Source organism: Myotis davidii, unplaced genomic scaffold, assembly GCF_000327345.1.
Source record: "Myotis davidii unplaced genomic scaffold, ASM32734v1 scaffold78, whole genome shotgun sequence".
NCBI lineage: Eukaryota > Metazoa > Chordata > Mammalia > Chiroptera > Vespertilionidae > Myotis > Myotis davidii.
The window spans coordinates 4,274,054-4,293,978 of NW_006290305.1; the positions used below are offsets into that span (position 1 = coordinate 4,274,054).

At 41.7% G+C, this 19,925-nt stretch overlaps 1 protein-coding gene across 1 annotated transcript in view; it reads right to left on the minus strand.

Moving 5' to 3' along the window:
• Positions 1-19,925, minus strand: part of RAB31 (RAB31, member RAS oncogene family) — a 114,933-nt gene that overhangs the window by 15,710 nt on the left and 79,298 nt on the right. Inside the window, exons 5-6 of the mRNA XM_006763270.2 lie at positions 19,093-19,199; positions 11-120 (exon numbers count right to left, since the gene is read on the minus strand). Coding sequence (XP_006763333.1) covers positions 11-120; positions 19,093-19,199 — 217 coding nt within the window. The remainder of the gene's footprint in view (positions 1-10; positions 121-19,092; positions 19,200-19,925) is intronic.

Sequence of the window (19,925 nt, forward strand, 5' to 3'; positions counted from 1 at the left end):
AGGTACTTACTGATTCCTTGAAAGAGTTCTTCAATATTGATAGCATTTTTTGCACTTGTTTCAACAACAATGGCACCTATGGATTCAGCGTATTCCTTCGCATCCTTCAAGGGAACCTCCCTGGAAAAGAGGTGAAACCCAGACAGAAATTAATGCTCATTTGTAAAATATAAATAACCCCAATAGGCCAAACAAAAAGCTCATGTGGAAACAGCTCCATTACTTTCCTGGAGAATATCAACTCCATCGCCCAGCAAGTATTAAAAGCCTAGTATGAATGAGACATTTTAAAGTTTAAAACCTGGTCTCTAGCATCTATAGAGACAAGATGTGCATATATAACATATTGTCTAGTCCCACAGAAATAAAGAATTCCAGAACAGTGGGAAAAATCATTATGTACACATTCCAGCTTTCCGAGGTAGGGTTGATTTCAAACATTTCCCCCCATAATAATGACTCAGTTTTTTTTTTAATGTGTGTGCATGTTTCTATAAGACTCCATTATATCATTTTTCACAAATCAGACAAAATATGTGGCATGATTTGAAAGTTTGGAAATGAACATGTGATAGCTACAATAGCTACCACGCATTATGGCATATTTGGACTTTGACCTTTAAATGGCTGTTCCTGCAAAGGTTTTAGGATATGAACTCTATTTAAATGAACAATCTAAAAAGATATTTATTGATCTACTTTTTATGTAAAGACACTGCGGTGAATCCAAAGATTAAAAAGTCACAGTTCCGATTCTCCAGAAGTTTATTCATCTATCCAACAAATATTAATTGAGCAGCTATGGTATGCCAGTCCTCCTTGGAGGTGATACAGAAAACACCACTCCCTGCCTTCTGGAATCTACATTTGCGAGCAAAGGCAAACACATCCACAGCCACTGCAGTCCACAACATTGTAACTGCAATATTAAGATAAGCAGTAGAGGGGTAGAAAGTGGTGCATCTTGATCAGTGGAACTGAAGGAGATGAGTTGGAGGAGGTCCCCTGAAATGTGGCCATGCAGGGCACGGAGAACACAGGTGGGAACTCTGATGCAACAGCCTGACAAAGGCCCACGGTGAGGAGCACCCTCATCCCCAGAGACTATTAAAAGTTGATCTGCACCTGACCCTGCCTTGGGTGTACCCGTGGATTTACAAATGAATGGCAGGGAGAGAGAGTCCAGCAGGAACTGTGGCAGACGGGCAGGAAAGCACGCAGTGGCCAATGAAGAACTGTGACAGAGCCCACTAGGAGCTCCAGATCTAGGAAAACACAATGCACAAAATGGACTAGAGTGGGGTAGCCCGGCAAAGAATTCGGAAGCTCCTCTAATGCTGTAGGCGAGAGAGAACACAATGCTGGCCTGGGAGAGCTACAGGAGAAGAAAACGGGAGGACGGAAAATCAAAACTGGGAGCGGGCAGTGAAGGGACCTTCCCCATCTTCCTATCTCCTTCCCTTTGCTCCACTTTCTCCAAGTTCCTCATGAATGGCTACTACTTGTTTATAAAGTCACTGGGAAAGTTCTACCTTGGTATTTAAATTCTTTACGACACCAAATCGGACAAGAGGAGAACCTTTCAGGCACTTGCTGCAAAAGGGCCCCTAACCAGAGCCTAACATACTAAACAAAGACGGCGGTCCGGGGATTCCACACCAGAGGAGAGAGGCCGCCTAAGCCAGGCCAGCTGGAACCTGTACTTCATAATCCTTCTTACCACAGACAAGCCCCATCACCTCACACCTTCCAGAATGGCTGCCATCAATAAATCAACAAACAACAAGTGCTGGTGAGGATGTGGATAAAAGGGAAAACTAGGGCACTGTTGGTGGGACTGCAAATGGGTGCAGCCACTTTAGAAGACAGTATGGAGTTTCCTCAAAAAATTAAAAAGGGAACTGCCATTTGACCCAGCCATCCCACTTCTGGAAATATATCCTAAGAATCCCAACACATCAATCAGAATATCTGCACCCCTATGTTCACTGCAGCATGATTTACAGTAGCCGAGCTCTAGAGACAGCCCAAGGGCCCATCAGTAGATGAGTGGATAAAAAACTGTGGTGCATTTACACAGTGGAATACTACTTGGCTGTGAAAAAGAAGGAACTCCTAACCTTTGCAACAGCATGGGTGGATCTGGAGAGCATTATGCTAAGCGAAACAAACCAGTCAGAGAAAGATCAATACCATATGACCTCACTTACTTATGGAATCTAATGAAAATAAACTGATGAACAAAACAGAACCAGAGGCATGGATACATGGAACAGACTGACAGAGGTCAGAAGGAAGGAGGTGGTGAGGACTGGATAAAAGAAGGGGAAGGAATTAGCTAAAGAACATATATGTATGGCCCATGGACACTGGCAACAGTGTAGTGAAGGTAGGGGCAGGGGAGCTGGGTAAGGGGAGAAATATGGGGGACATCTGTGATAGTGTGAACAATTAAAAAAACACGAGCTGAGTAATGGGGATCATTGCGGTCAGGATTGGGGACGGGGTGACTGTCTCCAAAAGTGGGCACTGCAGTAAAGCATTTTAGGGACTCCTAACCATGCATGGCCTGTGGTAACAGGCTCAGAGGGCTGGAGACACTACCCTTTCTCCTCTGTATCAAGACATTATCTCCTTGTTGAGCTAGCTTGTCATTGATTCTTGAGCAGCAGATGTGCTTCACAATAGTAACTTCTTACAGCCTGATAACTGCCTTTCACCCACAGATCGGCCACTCCTTCCATAAACCTTCCACTTACCAAGTAAGAAATGATGGAGGCACCCAAGTGCTTCCCCTCTCTCATCCCCCAACGCTAAGTAATGAAGCTTAACCTCCTTGGCAGCCTCCCTTCTACCGTCCCTGCCTCTACCCGAGTTCGGGCTTCTTCATTCAGGACATGGACTTCTGCAGTGGCCTCGTTGTGTCTGGGTTAAGATGATTTCACACCCACTTGCTTATGATATAAAGGAAGTTCTTTTAATCCACTTGTTTATGACCCCCCAAAAGTTATCTGATATAAGGATAAAGTAAGTCCTGCCAGGATGTCATCATTCTACAACTGTTGTCACTGATAACCAACCAGCTACTGAGGGGCCCCTTCTTATCAATGAGAACACGTGGAGAAGCCACTACGGGCCAAGGAGACATTTAGACTACAAATACGGAGAGTTTGCAAGGACTCTCTGAGAGGGGCATTCCCTCCTGTCTTGGTGAGGCACTCCTCCTAGCCAGTGGTGACAGGCTGTGACCCTGGGAAAGAGATCAGCTCGCCCATCAACACTGGTATCTTCATTCCCTAGCAAAACGCTCCAGCGCCTGGAGACTTTTGCTCTGCGCTGGCAGCTGGAAATCTGGAAATTAGTCAGTTGATCACTAACTCCCCAAGTGCCTCCCTGGACTTTATTCCTTCATACTCCCCACCCCCACACCAACCCCCACCCCCAACCCCGTTTGCCTGGAACAATGGTCTGATTAATGTGTCATTTGTTTGGAGTGTGTTATTTCTTTATTTGGCTTATTCAAAGATATTATCCTATACGCTACTGGTCTGTGAAATTATTATAATTCCCACAGCAAACCTGTGCTAAACAAATTGCTGTCAAAGTCAACTCAGTTTCTAGCCATGACACTTATGCTGTCTCCCCACAACAAAAACTAAACATGCTTCTCTAACTGGTCCTCCAGCCTCCTACAATTCACTACCCACATGCTCACCATGGGAATCTTTCAAAACTGCAAATCTATCAGATATTCATGTGAATAGAATTCTTCTATATACCTATTGCCTCAGAATAAAATCCAACGGGTAGCAGAACAAGGCTTCATGTCTCATTCCCCCCATTCACACCAGATATTACAGCCATTCCAAGCAAGTGGTCATTCTGGGAACTTACTGTGCTTGTGTCTGTTTCTGGGTCATGCACCTGCTCTTCCCCCGTCCAACCCTCCCCATTCTCTTGGCGCTCTCCCACCGTGGCCTCCTGGAGAGCTCAGTCCAGCATTCCCTCCCTCCAGAGAAAATGCTCTTCCCTCTTGCCCTTACACCTGTGCATATGCAAGCATAATACTATCATCCTTGTGAGGCTGTGTGGCTCAAAAATAGGCTGTGGATTTCTAGATATCAGGGCCACAGTTTTTGAGTGTGCCGGGATCATAACACCGAGTGGCACCTAGGAGGCAATCAATGAGTATTTGTTAACTGATTGAATGACAAAGGCATCCCCAAACTACCTTCAGCAGAGAGGATTCGGCTAGAGCAGTGGTCAGCAAACTCATTAGTCAACAGAGCCAAATATCAACAGTACTTCTTCAAAATAGACTCGCCCAGGCCGAAAACCGACTTCTGCACATGGGCCACGAAGTTTCAGTCGCACTGTACATGTGCACCCGCAGGTGATATTTTGTGGAAGAGACACACTCAAGGGGTCAAAGAGCCGCATGTGGCTCGTGAGCCGCAGTTTGCCGACCACTGGGCTAGAGCAGTGGTTCTCAACCTTGACTGCACATTAGAATCACCTGGGAATCTTTTTAAAATCCTGATTTCTGGGCCTCATCCTCCAGAAATTCTGTTTCTTTGTTATGGGGTGGGGCCACTGGGCTAGAGGAAGGTCTCCATGTGGACTTACGGGAAAGCGTGGGGAGTGTTGAGAATGTCAACTAAAAAAGTCCTGAAGGCAAAGGCTTACCCACCCTTGCAAATGGGCCAGGAGGGAGGCCTGGGGGTGCAAGCAACATAAAAGGGGGAGTCTCCTGCTAGACCCAGGCTCTGCTGTTAATCAGCTTATGTCCCAGTATGGTCCACACATCAGCCTGTCATGTGTCTCAGACACACAGCCTGAGCTGGTCACAGCACTCAGAGGCTCGAGGCAGGGAAGGGAGATCAGGGACAACATTCCTGTGGGCCCCAGACTTTTCAACAGGCTGTGCTGACCAATAAGGGTCCTTGTTTTGTTGTTCATGGGTGGAACCTGGCAACATGGCAGCTGACTCATTCTAATTCCAAGGCTGTTTAATTGTCCATGATCCTCCTCCACTGAGGGAAGGGAGAGAGGGGGACAGGTACACCAAGAGGCGTTCCTGAAACCCTACCTGTGAGGGAGAGGATCAGACCAGCAGGCTAATGTGGAATAATGCTCTCTGCCTCCTAGGGGTTCACTGGGAAAGTTCAGTTCCCTGGGTTCCTTCTGCAAGTCAGTGGAGACAGATGACTTCCACTGAGCCCACGTGTGCTGAAGGGTATGCTCTAGCCATGGGTTATAGTTCAGAATCTCTCACGGATGGCCTAGGAAGTAGCTGATGGGAGAAAGGCAGTTCAAGTGTGTAGCTCAGAGGATGAGAATTATTTTCTCCTTCAATAGACAGCCCCTTCAAGTCCACTTCCCTCGGGCCTTATGCTCCTCACTCTCCCTGAGGGGGTGAATGCTTTACAACAATTTTAAACGTTAAGTTGATACTATAAAGTGCTCAAAACAATACCTGCCCCATACTAGGTGGCATATCAGTGTCTCTTTACAAAGCTGTATCAGCAAGGGTAATGACAGGACATAACTTTCTTACAGAATACTAAAGAGTGAGGAAATGATGCAAATAGAGGAACCAAGTAAATAGGAGGCTCCACCTACTTTGAAGTCTGAAGGCCTTTCATAGGTGTTTTTGATTCAACCCCTTCATTTCATGGCCCCAGAAGTCTCCCAGTCTAGTCATTACCGTTCCACAAAAGAATGAGGGAACACAGGCTATATCAGCCAACTTGCTTAACGCAGTAATTTCTATAAATCATGCCAAAAGTAAAATTGTATTATATTTTAAAGTCCTTTCTCCATATGAAAAACCTGACATTAATTCTGAGCAACTTTTATTCAAAGATGGTGAGCAGTTTTTCATATTTCTTGTTCTCTGACATTCTTGTGCAGGTCCTCTGTCACTTTGGTTTGAATTGTTAGAATTCTTTTATTTGAAATTGTTCTTTGTATATTAAGGAACCTAGCCCTTTGTAATATAATGTCCACGCTTCTCTCAGCTTATCATTTGTATTTAATCTTGTTTGTGACATTTTTGCCACAAAAAGTGTAAGTCAGACTTATTGATTGATCATTTTCCTCTCTGACTTCTGAGTTCTGTATCATGATTAAAGTTCATTGCAATTTCAAAATTGTTTTTAAAATTCACCTCCTTTCTCTAACTTTTATGCATTTGTTATTTTACATTTAAATCCTTGTTCTGCCCTGACTGGTTTGGCTCAGTGGATAGAGCGTCGGCCTGCAGACTGAAAGGTCCCAGGTTCGATTCCAGTCAAGGGCATGTACCTTGGCTGCGGGCACATCCCCCGTGTGTGTGTGTGGGGGGGGGGGTGCAGGAGGCAGCTGATCAATGTTTCTAACTCTCTATCCCTCTCCCTTCCTCTCTGTAAAAAAATCAATAAAATTAAAAACAAAATTCTCGTTCGTTTTAAACTATTTTTCCGTATGACCAGCTAATTATACCTAAGTGATTTATTAAATTACTAAATTGTGTTATGATTACAGTATTCAGTACAGTAACATGCTATACAGGTTTGTAGCCTAGGAGCAACAGGTTGTATCATATAGTCTAAATATGCAGTAGGCTATACCATTTAGGTTTATATAAGTGCACTGTATGGTGTTCACACAAGGATGAAATTGTCTAATGACACCATTTCTCAGAACATATCCTCGTCGTTAAAGCATGACTATACATTTCTCAGACACAATTTTATAAGTGATAAAATAGTAGTGCTCTCACAAGTTCTTCCCAAGCAAAACTTTGGTGGTACAGGTAGATTCTAGTTGTGTATGTTGTATTTTTAAACACCATAACAGCATAACAGCAATAACAGCAAAAACCATAATAGCAATAGCATTTTATATCCTTCCAGACTCCTGAAATACAACATTTCATTTAAAAATGTTTGCCCTGGATTTTTACTCTCTGCTCCAGCCATAGCCCCTTGCCAAGGTCAAGCTTAAACAACCAACTAAGCCATGAGTAAGTAGCAAGCCAACAGTGAGCAGGAGACAGCTGCTAAATGTCTGGTGAAATTATTTTTTGTCAAAAACATCCCACATGTTTAAGCTATTCTAGCCAAAAGCAATGGAAACCATTCACAACATTCCATCAAAATCCAGCAGAGGAAGGCTGCAGGCTGTACGCAGAAGCTGTGGTGTGCCACGAACAGCCTCTGTCTTCCCCGCTCCCTCCTGTGTCAGCCACTGGAATGAATAACCAGGGATTGCTGTGCTCCCATTAGCCCATATTTTGTCTAAATATCCAAGATATTCATGCAACACACAGATGAAGCAACCACTTTAGCAATAATTAAAGCAGCAAAATCTCTTTAAAATCCCAGTGTGGTTTGTGTGTGTGTGTGTGTGTGTGTGTGCGTGTGCGTGCGTGCGTGTGTGTGTGCGTGCGTGCGTGCGTGTGCGTGTGTGTGTGTGTGTTTAGATAATTGGGTTGGTTTACTTGTGAGGTGAAGCTAACACTAAAATGAACTTTTTTAAAAAATGAAAAACAAAACAAATAATTGCCACCTTCACAATTAATATCTGATTGGGCAATAACCTTTTACAATGATCAAAGCACCTGATATGTGTGCCCTGGGAAGAATTTCTGTTCCCAAGGGGACTTGCCTGCATATTAACGTGTGTCCATAACTGCTATTCACCTGGGGCCAAGTTCCTGGTGTCAAGTTCTAACAAGCAGTGTCAGGTTCTTACCACAGACTTAAATGGATTGTTTCTCAAAAAGAGTGTCAGAATTCAAATCGAATGAAGACCAAACAGAAAGCACAGGGTCTCTAGGGAACCTGGCCATTCCTTGGCCTCTTAATAATCCTTCTCCAGACAGAAATTTGGGCTAGTCCTCAAGAGGCCCGAGAGAAACATTGGAAAGAATCACTAGCTCCAAATCCTCTGAGCAGAATCAAATCAGCTGTCATTTTCTCTCAGTAGTTCAGAAATTATTCTCCCTCCTGGATCCTGTTCACACTTCTTATGAGATACAATATATGTACCTAGGATGGTCAAGAACATCAGCTCTAGAACAGATTACCCAGGTTTAGAGCCGGGCCCCTTCATCCTCTTAGCTACAAGACCTGGGACAAGCTCCCTAATCTCTGTGCCTCAGCTTCCTTATTAGTAAGATGGGAGAATAACTGTAACTCTTTCATAGGATTGTGAAGGTTAACATACACTACTTATAATAGTGTCTGGAACACAGTAAGCATTTGATTCATCAGTCCACTGCCGAAGTGAACAGCATTAATTATAACGAACACGGTGCCATTTTTCTTAATAGAAGTTACATTTTGAAACTCTGAAATCTGGGGCAGCATGTAAAGTCAAAGGGAGAAGATTACTGTTTATCTATAAGAAATCCCCAGGAACAAAAGCTTACCATTCAGCTTAGTCAGACATTAGTTGATGACTTTTTAAAACATCCCTCCCACACATACTAAAGAAGGTTTAATGAGTCATGTGGTTCTGGATTAGAATCAGAACTGTCAATATGAATTTATGTTTACCTTGATCTAGATACAGATAGATATAGAAATAATTACAGATACATGTGCATACTCAGGTTAGCATACATGCATATATTTTCTACCTCAGTTCACATAAAGGGTCTATGCCCAATGAGACCCCAGTAGCAACAAGCACACCCAGCTTAGATCTTAGTTTCTAAAAACCATTTTCCAATAAAAGGAACTAGGGCTGCTTGGAGACATGGCTGATTCCTCCTTCTCCTCCCATTCCCAACCCCCAAAAAAGCATAAAGGAGAAAATGAATGCATACTATTACATAGAAATTAAAGATTTCTGATGATAAAAAGACAACATAAAGTCAAAAGTGAGACATAAATTTGAAGAAGATATTTCAACACATATTTATAGCATCAAATATATATGTATGTCATATGTATGTGCATCTATATACACATATATATGTTTTTAAATTGTATGAATAAACAAGGATTAAGGTAAATGACCCAATAGAAAAAGTGACAGGCTCTTCACACAAAAGTAAACTTGCTTGACAGGCCAATAAAGATATAAAAAGATGCACCCAGTACATCTTATTGGTAACTGGGAAAGTGCAAACTGAAATTACTATCAGACATCACTCCACACCTTAACATCTTACAGTATTAAGACTTAGTGAACAGGAAGTCTCATGCTGCACTGATATTCACGTTGGAGAACACTGACATTACCGAGTAAAACTGAGCATTTGCACACCCTGTGACTCCGTAATTAAACTCGTATACATGTGACACTATGAGATGTACAACAACATTCTGGACGCAGTGGTCATCATAGCACCAAACCAGAAATAACTCAAATATCCATCAACAGTAAGATGGGCAGATAAATTGCATTACACTCATAAAACAGAACAGTATACAGCCATGAAAATGTACAAAATACAGCTGTCATTGGGATGAATTTCCCAGGTATATTGAGTGCAAGCAACATTCATCATATAAAACATACAGGGTTATTCCATTTATATAAAGTCCAAAAACAGGCCCTTGCCAGTTTGGTTCAGGGGATAGAGCGTTGGGCTGTGGACTCAAGGGTCCCGGTTTCCATTCCAGTAAAGGGCACATGCCTGGGATGTGGGCTTGATACCAGTGTGGGGTGTGCAGGAGGCAGCCGATCAATGATTCTCTCTCATCATTGATGTTTCTATCTCTCTCTCCCTTCCTCTCTGAAATCAATAAAAAAAATATTTTTAAAAACTTTAAAAAAACCCAAAACACAAACTAAATCTGTCATTTAGAAATGAAACATGGGTGGTAAAATATCAAGAAAATGAAATAATTATCACAAAAGTCAGAGTAATAGTTACTTCTGGATGAAGAGAAAGAGCTAAGGATACAACTGGGGAGGGAAGCTCACTCAGTTATACTGCTGTTCATTTTACTCTTTATAGTGTTCCTTAAACTTTAAGGCTTAAAGTGTACATAAATGTTTTACAGAGTCTTCATTAAAAATACTTGAAAACTGAGAAAAAGAGATTCCGGATGCCCTTGCGTGGCTCTCTGGGGAGTTTGGTCTTCAGGGCTTAGCCTCCTGCTTGACAACAGGGAGCAGATACAGGCTCAGCCACCTGCACAGCGTCAGAAGCTAGAAACACCGGAAGGCGCGGCCCATGTTGGAGCACAAAACATATTTTAACAGCACAGCCTCTACTCTGCTTCCTCACCTCACGTAAACAAATTCTGTGTGCATTTTAACACTGGTCATAATATTTCCAGGCCTTTTGGTGGCTTCTGATGTTCATTGGCTTTTGTGCTTTTAGTTTTTTAGTATTTAGAGTAAGTTGTATTTTTATTATCCAGCATATCAAGTTCTCTTATTTGATTTGTATAAAGGACTTCCTATATCCACTTTTGGCCCACTACTAAGACTGGGATGAGTTTTGGAGTCACATCTAAGTAATGAAAGCAATTTGTGCATTCTTAGTAAAAACATTTATTTCCAAATATATTTTTAGTCAGCTAAAGACCTTAACTTTATCCAAAATTTGAAACAACAGATGTGTGGTGATTTCTCACTTGGCTGGTGTGTATTTCAGGAAGCTGTAGAAGGAGAACTTAGGCTGCCAAGCCCAGCTCTCACCCGAGTTTCTAGCTCTAGATAACACAGGAAATTGCATGAATCCTTACTTGCTCAAGAATTTAGAATGCTCCGGCAGCCTACTTGGAAGCTGGGAAATAGATTTCCTCTGTTTAACTGGTGGTGACTACATGGAGCATTCATTGTGTTAAGAAGGCACCTGAGGCTACAACAGACTCAGGAAAAGACAATGCCGCGACTCAAATATCCATCAACAGTAAGATAGACAGATAAACTGTATTACACTCATAAAATAGTATGAAAATGTACAAAATACAGCTGTCATTAGGATCAATTTCTCAGGTATGTTGCGTGCAAGCAACAATTCACGGGTCTGAGAGACAGGGAAGAGGGGGCAAGAGCATCAGGTGTTTGCCATCCTGGCCCAGCACATCAAGCCCGAACCACTCTGCATACTTTTTTTAAAATATGTTTTTATTGATTTCAGAGAAGGGAGAGGGAGAGAGAGCTAGAAACATCAATGATGAGAGAGAATCATCGTTCAGCTGCCTCCTGCACACCCCACACTGGGGATCGAGCCTGCAACCCAGGCACATGCCCTGGCGGGACAACCACTCTGCATACTTTTGAGTCATTCATAAACTATCTTCTTACTATCTAGTTATCTTTTTCTCCATTCCCCAGGGCAAGCCAACAGGGAGATACTCTTGATGTCCCCTCACCTGTAACACACGTCACACTCCCTCCCACCTCCATGCCTTTGTCCATTATCTTCCCTTCCTGGAATTTCCTCCTACAGGACTCATCCTTAACAGTTTATCTTGTGACTCATGTTATCCATCATCCGAGAGCAAACCTTTCCAAGCCTTTTGAAATCACTCTAGATAACTACGAGCTTTCCCTTTTCTGAATTCCTTTGTCCTATCCGCACCATGACTTTTGGAACTCTTTTAAATACAGTCTTGTATTTTCTTGCCATGGGTACTACTCTCAGCTCCCCAAACAGAAGTAAATATTTCAAAAGAAAGTGCTTTCTTCTCTTTTCGTGTTCTTTCCATAGTACCTTCTACACACAAAAGAACTAAGAAAAATTTATTGCTAATTGAATGACTGAAAACTGATAAAACAAATTTCCTTCCTTTTGTCCCACACCAGTTTCACCTCTACCCTGAGATGCTCCTTTCTTGGAGTACAACCTCTACTCCAGGAAAAAAATTTGACTCACCAGCAGCAGCCCCACCAATCTCTCTCACCCTTTCTTTAGAGACAGCAGAAGTGTTGATACAAGATCTTAGAGACCATGAGTCCATTTCTCCGTAGAGGAGAGAGGACACACAGTCCTTGATGACCTCCTGGGTTGTATTTATGGGCAATGGGAGGAACCTTGGGCAAAGAGGGCCAATGATAGAAGACCTATCTCCAGGTCATTACCTACCACCTCTGAGTAGAAGGTTCCCTCACTCCTAAACCCCTAATTTCCGCTATCACTTTGGTTAGGTAACTTCCTACTGCTACCATTTGCAAGATAAAATCAATCAGGCCTGAGAGCTTTTCTCCCATCAGCACTTCTATATGATCCCTCCCTCATCCTTATGATTCTTCACAGCCCTAAGGATGCCAGTAAGAGGTGGATTTCGAAGGAAAAGCCACAGGAGACCATTGAGCTTGAAGAGCAGGTTAAGTCAGAACCCACTGGAGGAAGGCCAATGTCCAAATGATCAGCAAATCAGGAAGAATTTCTAATTTGGAAATCAAATGACTGCTTCTGGATTGTGAGTGATGATAAGCCACTATTTCTAGTCTCCATGAGGTCTGAGGGTGAGAGGGAAGCTCAGGCGTATGTGGCCTGAAGTCAGACCTGCACAGATCCTTAGCTAGGTTCTGGGACTCCCTTCTTCTTTCCTACCATAAATCCCTTTCACCTAACTCAAATGCTTTTCCAAGTATGGCCCGTGGACCCCTTATAAATCACTTTTTTTAAAAAAATCCTCACCCAAGGATATTTTTCCATTTGTTTCTAGAGAGTGGAAGGGAAGGAGGAGGGGGAATGAGAGAGAAACATCGATGTGAGAGACACATCGACTGGTTGCCTCCTGCATGCACCCCTACTGGGGTTGGGGAACCTGCAACCAAGGTATGTACCCTTGACTGGGAATTGAACCCGAGCCTCTTTGATTTGCGGGCCGATGAGCTTACCACTGAGCAAAACTGGCCAGGGCATAAATCACTTTTAAAAATGCATATGTTCCCAGCTTACCCACGCCTCATGAATCAGAATCTCTGGAGCTGGATCCTGGAATTTGAATTTTTAAAAAGTGCTCTCCATGATGTTTTTATGTTCATGGAACTTCTGAAACTACTAAATCAAGGTGACCTATTTCATTTTTATCTTTTCAAGACTTCTTTGTGCCAATTCTTCCACCAGGCCCAACACAAGGCCGGGCAGTTTCTTCCTGGCCTCCTTAGGTTCTCTCTGAAGAACATTCCTTTTCTATGTAGACCCCAGGCCAAATCTGCTCTCCTCAGAGTCACTGGAATCAGCGCCATGCCATGCATTACTTGTTCAGAAACTTGGTGGCCCGCCACAGACTCATGTCAGCTTCTCCTGCCATCTGAGTTAGGCAAATCACACCATTTACGCTCTCTGCTCTAAGCTGCCCATGCTCTTCAAGTCAGCTGTTACCTCAGGTCCTGCACAATCACTTCAGTCAAGGTTCTCTTACTGTCTTTCAACCCTGTACATCCCTAAAATGTCCACAAGTTTGCAATCCCTACTTCAGCATCAGCAGATGATAGGGAAAAGGGGGAAGCCCGTCTCCCAGGCCCCATCAGGAATGGCACACTCCCTTACCAGAGCTTCTCTACAAGGCCCATCTCCACTGGGGAGGGGGAGGCACCACGGAAAAGGAGGGAAGTGACATCCGCTGAGCACCTACCGTGTACAGCCTGCTCACCTACAGTAGCATCAATCCATTTTACGTCCTCACCTCAGATTCAAGAGACTACACATTACTCCAATGTCACAACAACTTGGCACAGAAAGATTTTGTCTGGAATTCGTCAAGATACCCAGGAAAATCTCTCACAAAGATCAGAAGCTTAAAAAAAAAATCCAAACCAGGAGTCCTGAATGCCCCCAACTAGAAGCCTCTGAATGCCGTTCAGGTAGGGCCATGAATATGAAACACACTAAGCCGACGATGGGCATCTCCTCTGGAGGCACTTCTGCACACAGATACCTCAGTGGGCCGAGTCAAGTCCAGGGAGTTAACTCCATTCAAATTCCAGTCCCTCTCAAAATACGACAGGCAAACAAAGCTCCTCATAAGGATGCACAAGTTTACACGACCACAGTCTGCTGGATGAGACTGGCTGTCCTGCACACAAACACACACATGCTCACATACCCAACCAAACCTAGATACTGTCCCGCTCCAACCTCCAACGAAAATAAAATATGGTGTCTGACAATTATAGGAGAGCAAAGTGCTTTAGGATTAAAGTAAAAGAAGGTCAAGTTCTAAATAAAGTTTGGAGTGCGAGATTTGGCTAACTCCCCAGAAAAAGTTGTACCAGCAGGCAGAATCTGGAGCAGCCAGATTGGTTGATCAAGAATCCGATTCCACTGCCATGGAAAGGTGTCAACAAGCCGATGGGTCACTTCAGACTATGCTTACCAGACCATGCTTATCACTCACCAGACCATGCTTATCACTCACCAGACCATGCTTATCACTCACCAGACCATGCTTATCTAGTGGGAGAAGTTTTATACTCTGGGCAAGGACCAACCCATCAGGCTTCCCCTTCCCCACGTTCCTAAATGGGAGTTTTTAATATAGTTATCTGATTTTCCTTCCTTTTGTACATTGTATGTTCTGGGGATAAATTCATCATTTGGCCCCGAAACTCTATTTAATCATATATATTGAAATCATATATATCTATACATATGGCATTGTTTTAACATTTAGTTAAAATATATATTAATATATATTAATCATATATTGAGAATACACACACATATATATATGTGTATATATATATACACACATACATACAGCATTGTTTTAACATTTAGTTATTATTTTTACCTCAATCAGCTTTTTGTTAACTGAAATTTTTATTGAAGTAACTGGAGATTCCCTTGTAGCATAGTTACATGAAATGATACCAATAGATTCTTTGTACACTTTGCCCAGGTTCCCCAAATGGCAACATTTTTCAAATCTACAGTATAATGTCACAAATAGGATATCGCCATTGATTCACTCTATATTACTTATATTTCCCCACTATTTTTATTTTAATCCTCACCCCAGGATATGTTTGTTTTTGTTTTTTTAATTTTTAAAGAGAGACAGAAAGAGAGAAACATCGATTGGTTGTCTCTCGTACGTACCCCTCCAGGGATCAAACTCGCAACCCAGGTATGTGCCCTGATAGGAAATTGTATCTGCAACCTTTCGGTGTAAGAAATAACACTCCAACCAATTGAGCCACCCAGCCAGGATGACTTCTCCAGTTTTATTGGTACTCCTGTGTGTGTGTGTGTGTGTGTGTGTGTGTGTGTGTGTGTGTGTGAAGTTCTACACCATTTTCTATATTTTATTTTTTGTTAATCCTCACCAGGGAATATTTTTCTATTGATTTTTAGAGAGAGTAGAAGGGAGAGGGAGAGACAGAGAGAAGCATCGATGTGAGAGAGACACATCGATTGATTGCATCCTGCATGCACCCAACCAGGGCCAGGGAACCTGTAACCAAGGTATGTGCCCTTGACCAGAATCGAACCTGAGACCTTTCAGTCTGCAGGCCAACACTCTATCCACTGAGCCAAACTGGCAGGGCAAGTTCTACACCATTTTATCACCTGTGTCGGTTCACATGTCCACTACCACAGAGAAGATACTGAACAGTTCCGATATGATAAGGAGAACTTGTGTTGTCCTTTAATATCCATGCCCACTTTCCTCCCTCTCTCCTGCCTACGCAGCCCCTAACCATCACCTCTGGCAGCCACTAGTTTGTCCTCTATTTCTAAAATGTTTCCGTTTCAAAGTATTACACAACTGGAATCACACACTATGAAACCTGTGGAACTGGCTTTGTTCACTCAGCATAATTCCCCTCGAGGTTCACCCAAGTTGCACGTACTACTAGTGTGTTTCTCTTTATTGCTGAGTAATATTCCATGGCATGGATACACCACAGTTTGTTTAAGCCATTCACCTTTGAAGGACATCTGGGCTGATTCTAGTTTGGGACAATTACAAATAAAGCTTTTATGAATATTCATGTGCAGGTTTGTATAAATCAAAGTTTTCATTTCTGTGGGATAAATGCCCAACAGTGCAACTGCTGGGACATATGGTAATCGCATATTTAGGGTTTTTAAATTGCTGGGTGAAGAGGGTCCGTACGGGGAAAGGGGGCACAACTGTAATACTTTCAACAATAAAGATAAATTTTTAAAAACTGCCGCACTATTTTCTAAAGTGGCTGCACCATTTTACACAATTTGTGAGTGACCCAGTTTTTCACATCCTCACATGTTTGTTGATGGCTTCTAATATAACTCCATTGAAATTTGAAAACATACTTTGTATGATTTTAAATTGTTTTAAATTTATTGAAGTTTCTGATATGGCTTAATATTTGGTCTATCCTGGAGAATGCTCCATGTGAGCTTGAGGATAATAAGCTTTTCACACTGGTTTTTATACTTCCTATTCTCCCTTTAAGAGAGCAAGAGACAGAGACAGAGAGACAGAGAGACAGAGGAAGCAGTCTAAGGTGGAGGGCCTTTTGCAGACAACTACCGCCATAGACTGCTTAACCACAGGGATATGTTCTGAGAAATTGTGCGAACATCACAGAGAGCATGTACACAAGTCTAGATGGTACAGCCTGCGACACACCTAGGATATATGGCATATTCCATTGCTCCTAGGCATAAGCCTGTACAGCATGTTACTGTACAAAACAGCATGAGATCAGATCACGCACAAGAGAAAATGATACAAAATTGGAAGTAACTATAAATGACCATGATGTTTCTTTGTTGGATGATAGAAATGTTCTAAAATTAGATGTCATAACGACTGCATAACTCTATAAATATGCTAACATTGATTGACCTATATACTTCAAACAGGTGCATTTTATGGTTTATAAATTATCTTAATAAAAATATTAACATTTAAATGTTTAAATTTTTTTAATTTACTAGCATCAAACTAGTTTTTCTTGTTGACTTAACCAGAGGTTGGAAGGAGAATTGCAAAAGGAATCATTTCTTTCTGCACGATTCAATAACAAGCAGATCTAAAATAACTTTGAGTATAAGAAAAGATACATGTTCCACACTTTAAACTACAACTGCGGGGTCTTAGAAGCCACATTCAGACCTCACTGAGGCCAAACTAGAAGAGAAAGGGTATCATATTAGCCAGAGAACTAGGACTCGTGTGACAGTGGCCCATGATGTCTCCACTGGATGTGTAGCTGGGAGGTGGTCTTGCATTGTCTCCCATTGGGCATGGAGGGGCTGTGAGAGAATCTGCGGCTGGAGGTGAGATGGGTGAATCATGCATTATGGAAGCTGTACATGTGGGAGTTGGCTAGCACAAAGCAGAATGCTTGCTGAGGATTACCCTGTACAGTGCTATTTCACCCTCAGAAATAGTGTCTTCAGGTGCCAGTAGCCAAGCCGACATGTCACAGACATGTTTTGTCTGCCCAGGCTGTACTTTACTAGGAACTTCCCGTCTTCCAAACTAGTCACCCTCCCATTCTTAAAGTTATGGCGGGAAAAATAATTTCGTATTACTCAAGTCCCCTCCCTTGACCACAAATGCCTTGTCATGATGGGGGAAATCCTTCCATAGAAATGACTAGAAACGGAGAGTGCCAGAAACTAAAGTTGGAATATATGGCATACCAGAGCTAAAGGCAACTCTGTTTTTTACCATGTAGTACCAGTGCCTTCCAATAAATTCCTTTTTTTTCCCCTGAAATTAATTTCAATTGGGTTTTGGTTCCATGTAACCAAATAATCCCATTCAAGTTTAAATCATTTTCTGCGTAGATTCTAGTCTGTCAGCTCTCCCACAATGTACAAGGCTTAATTCACTTAAAAGTCACACCTTTACTGCAGTTCAATGGTGTCAGATGATAGCGCCTTCTCTCAGAAAAGGCCATCTCTATCCACCCATGCTACCCCCTTCTAATGACAAAAGTTATACTGGGAATACAAGTAAACTATTTTAGGATTACAGTAAAGAAGGTAGGGATCTGAACTAAGTCTGGGGAGTTTAAAGGTTGGTCCAGCCCCCAGAAAAACAAATGATTAATTGGTGTTGATGGCTGTTATTATAAACCAACCCAATGTAATGTGATATAAAGCTTTTGAAAACCCAAAGAAACAGAGCAATTTGTTGAAAGCCATGTTAAGAGCTTTTGCAAGATCTTTTTTCACTGTTATTTAACTTTGGTTTAATCATATTTGGATTAGCAAAACCTGGAGCATGATGCCACTGGCTGTATAAAAATCAACTACTGGGATTGCTGAGAATTAAATTAACCAGAGGAATGGAGACAACCAAAATTCTCTATTCTTCTTTCATAAAATTTTTATTGAATAAAAATAAGTAGCTTATCAGGCTAGATAGGGTTATCATCAAATCTCTAGCCCATGTGGACTGTGTGTCTACAAACATCTCTCCAGGTATAAGAATTCAACAAGCCAGTGCTTCTGGAACAAGCCAAAATGTTCATATAGGATGGGTCACTTTCAGATCTTAGAACAAACAGTGATATTACAGACTTTCCTCCATCTTTAACTTAAGTATAGAAATAAAACAAACAGGGATGAGTGGGAAATGTTAAGACTCTCTCACTGTGGCTGATGTGGCTCAGTTGGTTAGAACATCATCCCATACACCAAAAGGTCATGGGTTCAATTTCTAATTTCTAATCAGGTTTCAGGTTCGGTCCCCAGTTGGGGTGCTTATGAGAGGCAACCAATCAATGTTTCTCTTTTACATTGATGTTTCTCTCTCCCTCTCTCCCTCTCCCCTCCTCTCTAAAATCAATAAAATCATATCCTCAGGTGAGAATTAAAAAAAAAAAATCTAACTCTCCTTACCATATGAAAGTTACTAAAATGGTGATTGTAGCAACAATGTCAATAATAATGAAAGGTAAAAACAATAAAACCATGTAGCCCAAAGACATTTAGTGTCAGGGATGTAACTGCGCTGTGTGTAGGTTTTATTTTAATATTCATTATTGTCTGGTCCATCAAATTTGCATTCCCCTACTATTTTCCCTTAATTCTACTCTTAATATCACCTTGACTACCACAAGTAAATGACTGTTGATTAAATTATTACACTGAGGATAATACAGGCATGACAGCTTTTTACACATAGACATTTGGGGATGGAAGGAATTAACTACACACAAAAAAGTTTAAATGCATCTTACCTAATATCTGAGAGATCACATTTGTTTCCAGCGATAGCCATGACAATGTTTTCTGGACCATGTTCTTTCAGTTCTTTCACCCATTTCTTCAAGGTATGGAATGAGTCCTAAATTCAAAGGATAAATCAAGCATTGGAAAGACCCATCAACATACTAGAGTTATGCATTCCTAACATAACGCTATGCACATAATCCTGTATAATTCTATATACAATATTTCAACCAAGTAGAAATACAAACTCAACACAATTAATGGAGAAAAATATTTTCAAGAGACTTACCTAGATCAACAAACTACTCCTATCTTGATACACATTCTAATATTAGCTAAGTTATACTTAAATAGCCTATAAAAGATTTCCTTTTCTAAAACTGGATAAAGTTAAGCTATATAATCTTAACCAATGTCACCCCAGTAAATTTAGTAAAAATATTTCTGCAAAAAATACAAATAAAAAATAAAACTGAAAGCAAACAAGAAAAAAAAAACCCCTTCATAAACATGGACAATAGGATGGTGGTTACCAGAGGGAAGAGGGGTGAGGGGTAGTAAAGGGTAAAGGGGGTCAAATATGGTGACGGAAGATTTGACTTTGAGTGGTAAACACAGTGCAGTTACACATGATGTATCATAAAAAAATTTTTTAATAAGTATAGCCTTGACTTAGCATGAAAAAGGACTAAATCATAGGACTAAGACAATGTTCATGCTTACCTCAGGAAAGAAAAAGGAATCTCTCTCTCTCCCTCTCTCTCTCTCTCTCTCTCTCTCTCTCTCTCACACACACACACACACACACACACACACACACACACACACACACATTATAGAA